This window comes from Cebus imitator, unplaced genomic scaffold (genome assembly GCF_001604975.1).
Source record: "Cebus imitator isolate Cc_AM_T3 unplaced genomic scaffold, Cebus_imitator-1.0 Scaffold143, whole genome shotgun sequence".
Classification (NCBI taxonomy): domain Eukaryota; kingdom Metazoa; phylum Chordata; class Mammalia; order Primates; family Cebidae; genus Cebus; species Cebus imitator.
Window position 1 is genome coordinate 3,887,312 of NW_016107458.1, and position 6,000 is coordinate 3,893,311.

At 46.9% G+C, this 6,000-nt stretch overlaps 1 protein-coding gene across 6 annotated transcripts in view; it reads left to right on the forward strand.

Annotated features, from left to right (window-relative positions):
- The window catches only part of EML6 (EMAP like 6), a 253,399-nt gene that overhangs the window by 233,285 nt on the left and 14,114 nt on the right, over window positions 1-6,000 (forward strand). For 4 of the 6 annotated variants that reach the window (XR_005202459.1, XM_017542366.2, XM_037743398.1 and 1 more), the window contains 4 exons: window positions 148-246; window positions 835-855; window positions 1,566-1,739; window positions 5,460-5,668. Coding sequence is in view for 5 of the 6 variants with exons in the window: in XM_017542366.2 (XP_017397855.1) it covers window positions 148-246; window positions 835-855; window positions 1,566-1,739; window positions 5,460-5,668 (503 nt within the window). In the remaining variant the exon portion in view is untranslated. The remainder of the gene's footprint in view (window positions 1-147; window positions 247-834; window positions 856-1,565; window positions 1,740-5,459; window positions 5,669-6,000) is intronic. The other 2 variants (XM_017542367.2, XM_017542368.2) reach the window with 1 other exon arrangement.

Consider the following 6,000-nt stretch of genomic DNA (forward strand, 5'->3'; position numbering starts at 1 on the left):
TCCCTAAGCATGATTCTGGAAGTGAGAATATGGGGGCTTTAAGCTGTCAGTTTTGTAAGGAGTTTCCAAAGATTCCACAGGATGCTTTGGAGTTACAAAAGGTCTTTAGGTCCCACTGTTCACCCTTCCATGATCTCTCTCTCCCAGGGAGCCAGAGCTTCTATCTGGAGCACACAGACGACATCCTTTGTCTCACAGTGAACCAGCACCCCAAGTACAGAAACGTGGTGGCCACCAGCCAGATAGGTAGGAGGTCCTGCAGCAGCTGAGGCTCTCCCAGCTTGCAGGGATGTTGACTTGTCAGCAGTTATTGGGAGAGGGAGTGTGTGGGTTGCCTACATCCATCCGTTCTTGTTGATGTTGCTATTGGTTTTTTGAGTCCTGAATGTATCAGTGTCACCTGAGTTGACACATCCAGTGACTGTGATTCTGAGGGACCGTAAAATCTGACCAGAGCCTGAGAATCCATATAAACAGCAGCCCTGTAAGAATAGTTTTTCAGACCCCAGTGTCAAGAAGCCTATGTCTTTTGAAGCCTGGTGACTGTGCTTGGCCAGTGGATTTCAGTAAGCGTGCCTGGACCCCTGTGCCCTGGGAAACTGCCAGTGACAAATGTGAGCTGATTCACATTTGTGAGAAGTTTGTTTTTACTTTCCCATTTCAAGAGCAGCTTTTACAACTTCCTGCTTGTTTTCATTGAACCCATGTCCATTTTTAAGTTTAATTTGTAGCTTTGTGATGCTGGTGTTGAGTGCTTCACTGTTGCAAATGTGACTTATTTTAGCTATTGTTTTCCCTTGACGCTTCCTCATTGCCATTGCTCACCCAATGCAGGTGATATTACGGAAACCCCAGGTAAGGCTGTTCCGTCCGTGAGTAGTTTGAATCTGCACAGCAAAATCATGTCATTGTATCATGTTTGCTGATTGTATCTTGCTGAAGTGCAGATACGAATCATTGACCTCACCAGTTTCCTTCCTATAAAATCCTCCGTGAGCGTGCGTGTGTGTGTGTGTGTGTGTGTGTGTGTGTGTGTGCGCGCACGCGCGCGCTGAACGTAAATGTTCATAGGGCTCTGCCTTTGAAAGCAAATTTGCTATAGTCTTTCTCCTCTGGCCAGGTCAGGTTATAGGTCTGTTATGCCCAATGACTGTAACACCCTAAACACTTGTCTTAAAAAAGGCTTTTACAGGCCAGACCGCCGTGGCTCATGCCTGTAACCCAGCACTTTGGGAGGCCGAGGCAGGCAGATCACCTGAGGTTGGGAGTTTGAGACCAGCTTGGTCAACATGGTGAAACCTTGTCTCTACTAAAAATACAAAAATTAGCTGGGCGTGGTGGTGCGTGCCTGTAATCCCAGCTGCTCGGGAGGCTGAGGCACGAGGATTGTGTGAACCTGGGATGCGGAGGTTGCAGTGAGCTGAAATGGTGCCCCTGCCCTCCAGCCTGGGAGACAGACTAATATTCCATCTCAAAAAGAAAAAAGGCTTTTACATGAGCATAAGCATCACCTTGGCTCTGCCATTCTTCAGCCTTACTTCTTTGTCACGCCTCCCCATGCTCAGGAACAACACCTTCCATCCACATATGGGACGCCATGACCAAACACACCCTCTCCATGCTGCGGTGCTTCCACTCCAAGGGGGTGAATTACGTCAACTTCAGTGCAACCGGAAAGCTCCTGGTGTCGGTGGGAGTGGACCCTGAGCACACCATCACCGTCTGGCGATGGCAGGAAGGTAAACCAGCACGGGGCTTTCTATCCCTCCAAGGGGTCTGCCTGTGGCATGGGCTGGGCTCGAACCCAAATCTGTCTCCAAAGCCCGCCATGGACACTGACGGCTGCTGGGCAAGCGGAAAACAGGGCGCTGGGGATCCTGGTATAGCTGCCCCACTGGTGCCAGTGCATCCCAGGGTCCCAAGGCCAGAAGGAGGCTGGCCAGGGACTCCCGGGCACATTAGTGAAAGGGCACTGGGGAGGTGCTCCCATGTTAGCAGCCTCCTCCTCGGACAGAAGGCAGCAGCCTCTCCAACATCTGTCTTAACCCCCTTCCTACCCGAGGGTCCTTATTTTCAGTGCTCTTCTGGTGGCTCCTAGATCTAACTACCACCTTATCACTTTAGGAAATGGAATAATATTTTATCATAGTCTCAGAAGCAATTAAATTTTTTTTGACATTTTAACACTTTTGAAATAGGGATTTATCTTAGGATCAAGGTTTATGTTTACTGTAGCAAGATTTTTTTCTTGTCCCCGCCCCCAATACATGCACACACACCTTAGGCACATGCACACACACAAGCTGACACTGAATATATGGGCATCTTAGAACTAAAGATGTGCAGTCTTCCACTTATATTCTCAGACTGGGTACTGCCCTGGCAAAAGCAGATCCAATTAGGACATTAATGAGGTCTGTCTGCAGCCAGGCAGCCTGTATCTGGGACACACTCTGCCAGGCAGGCGCAGAGATGGCGCTTCTCCCATCCAGGGCTCTGGAGTCCCAGTATCTCCTCAGCTTCCCATGGAGGAGGTGGTGCATAGAGGCTGTAAAGAAATCAGCACATTGGGAGGAAAGTTCCAGTCTCTCCTGAGCCACCCCCATATGAGGAAAAGAGGCTGACAGCCTGCAGACATTTATGATGATACTCACCATATTCCTTTGGAAGGTGACATGATCTATATTTCTAGGAAACCACATTTTCTAATTTTCTATATATATATATACACACACACACACACACATACACACACACATGTTTTTTTTTTTTTTTTTAGAGACTCACTCTGTTACCCAGGCTGGAGTGCAGTGGCGTGATCTCGGCTCACTGCAATCTCTGCCTCCTGGGTTCAAGCAATTCTCCTGTGGCAGCCTCCCGAGGAGCTGGGATTACAAGTGTCCATCACCATGCCTGGCTAATTTTTTGTATTTTTAGTAGAGACGGCATTTCACCGTGCTGGCCAGGCTGGTCTCAAACTCCTGACCTCGTGATCTGCCCACGATGGCCTCCCAAAGTGCTGGGATTACAGGCGTGAGCCACCGCGCCCAGTCCCATTTTCTCATTTTCTTGTTCACCAGTATATCTCACCCATATGGCTGCAGAGTTGATATCTCAGGGGTGCATATTCATTCCTTATGATGTCAGTGGCCAACTGATTGACCAGACTTAGCCCAGATGAGAGATTGAGCATCTTAAATGATAGACATAGAGCATCTTGGCGTGGGAAGAACTAGACAAGAATTCCTGCTCAGTCAGGACCCATCCTAAGTAGAAATTCCTCCAAATGCACCCTTCTGTCCTCTGCTCGAGTACCTTAAAGGATGTGGCTCTCATAACTTCACAAGACAGTCCATACCCTATCTGAAAGCTCTCATTTAAAGCCCCTTCTTATGTGGGGACATAAATTGCTTCATTATGTTTTTTTTTCTGTGTTGCTAACTCTGTTCCTGGATCCTTGGGAAAAAACTCTGATGCTGACCCCTCTGCACGATCTTGCCTTTTTAAGTTCAGGCTCACTGTCTTCAGTCCCTCCACCTGTCCTCTAAGCAGTGGTTGCTCTGGCCTGCCCCAGCACAGACTCCTCCTCACCCAGGGTCCCTTCTGATCTCCCAGGAGAGGGTTAGAGGAGCCAGGGCTTTTAAACAAGGTCCCAGGGAAAAGAGAAGCCTGCTCTTGTTTGTACAGAGGGTGTGAGCCAGTGCTGATATCTTAGTATCACCAGCCTCCACCTCTTCCCAGTTGACCACGGACGTGTCATCTCTCCTCCGTTCCTTCTCCAGTGTGGGCTTTTCTTCATTTCAAGTCTTGCTTACAGATAAATAGCATGTGTTTGTGGAGGTTTACATACATTTTATACATCACTAGAGAGCCTATTACTCGTTCTTCACTTACTAGAGGATCGTTTTGGGGCACGTGTGTGTGTGTGTGTGTGTGTGTGTGTGTGTGTGTGCGCGTGTGTGTGTAGGTAAAAATAAAATAGAATTAAAAATGAACTTATTAAATGCACATTGTCAGATCCTAGATAGGTCAATGTAATTTGCTGTGAGCAGACTAGAAGCCAATGGAAGTGGAATACAGGTGTCTCCACAATTAGAAGCATCCATGAAATTAAAGCAAAGAAAATACAAACAGTGACTTTGAAAAATGTACACCTCATTGTTCGTTTGCACTTCTGCTGTGACTGGTGAGCTGGACCCTCCTTCCATCTCATCATTGTATTGCTGCTTTTGTAATTCACCTGTTCAAATCCTTCTACTACTTGGGGTGGGAGGGTTGTTTGTCTTTTAGTTACAATTTGGAGTTCCTTATAGATTTTTAATGTTAATCCTCTGAGTCTTACAAGCATTGCCAATGCTTTCTTCCAGTCTGTTGTCTTACTTGTTTGTGGTATCCTTGGAAACCATGGGTCTGAAAACCTCTAAGCCCTAAGTAGTGAGAGATCTGTTACAGTAAGTCAGGGATTCATATGCAGAGAGAACTGCAGCTGGGAGAAGCACCTGTGGGACTCTCCAGCCTCGCATGGAAAGAGATTCTCTTAGGGAGTATCAGAGGGGTGGCTGCAGGCCCACCTACATCAAAACCCACCACCATCATGGTCCTAGAAAGCTGTCATAAAAGCAAATGTGAAGTGATGAGAATGAAGGGAAGAAAAAAATATGTGTGTAAATAATAAAGGGAGGGATGACAATTGAGAGGAAATTGGAACAAAAACCTTCAGAGTAAGTTAAAAGGTAACAGTTTTAAAACAAAAATTTTAAACTCGAGAGCTTAAAAATAATGAGATTAAAAAAGAGGTGGGTTTAAAATACAGGCTAAAAGAATGGAAGCCAAGAAATTTTAAAAGGAGCTAAAAGAGTGATGATGATAATACCGTTACTGCTACTAACAATACTGTCTAACACTTAGGATTACTCACAGTATCGCGCACTGTGCTGAGGGCTTCACTTATGTCCATTCTTTGCATCTACAACGCAGCTTCTGAAATAGGAACGATTATTAGCCCCATCTGACAGGTGAGGAAACCAAAGCACAGAGAGTTTCAGTAACTTGTCCAAAGTTGTTCTACAAGTACATGGTAGGGTTGGAATTTTATTAAGACAAAGGTTAAATAAAACTCAAGAGACACTCAAAGACATATTTAAATGGGGTTGAGGAAAAAACTAGTACTTGAACGTAAAAGGTAGAAAAAAAAAATAAACCTAAATATCACAAAACAGAAAGGAAAATGGAGAACTTAAGAGAAAATGAATGCAGAATCTTAGAAATTAAAAAGAACGTGTCTAAAGGAATGTGAGTCCTGTGGGGCTCTGGGAGAGGCTCTGTTGTCCTGTGGGGGACTCTGTTGTCCTGAGGCGAGCCCTGCGCCTGCTGGGGTGGAGAGAACTCCTAGGCTGCAGCTCCCCCAGCCTGGCCCAGGAAGCAATGAGGAGCCTCACCGGACTCTGTCACCCTCACAGGTGCCAAGGTTGCCAGCCGAGGGGGTCACCTGGAGCGCATATTTGTGGTGGAATTTCGCCCCGACTCAGACACGCAGTTTGTATCTGTCGGAGTCAAACATATGAAGTTCTGGACCCTGGCAGGCAGCGCCTTGCTTTACAAGAAAGGAGTCATCGGGTCCCTGGGAGCTGCCAAAATGCAGACAATGCTCTCCGTGGCCTTCGGTGCTGTGAGTTCTAGCAGATGATTGCTGAGAAAGGGGCATGGGCATGGGCATGGGCAGGAGGGGAGTTTGGCCAAGAGGCTGAAAACAGCAGGAAAGCCATTTCCACATTATCTCCTGTACTGGCTTATTTGCAACCACTGGGTGGGGGTGTGTGTGTGTGTGTGTGTGTACGGAGTCTTGCTCTATCACCCAGGCTGGAGTGCAGTGGTGCGATTTTGGCTCTCTGAAATCTCCACCTCTTGGGTTCAAGTGATTCTCCTGCCTCAGCCTCCTGAGTAGGTGGGATTACAGGCACCTGCCACCACACCCGGCTAATTTTTATATTTTTAGTAGAG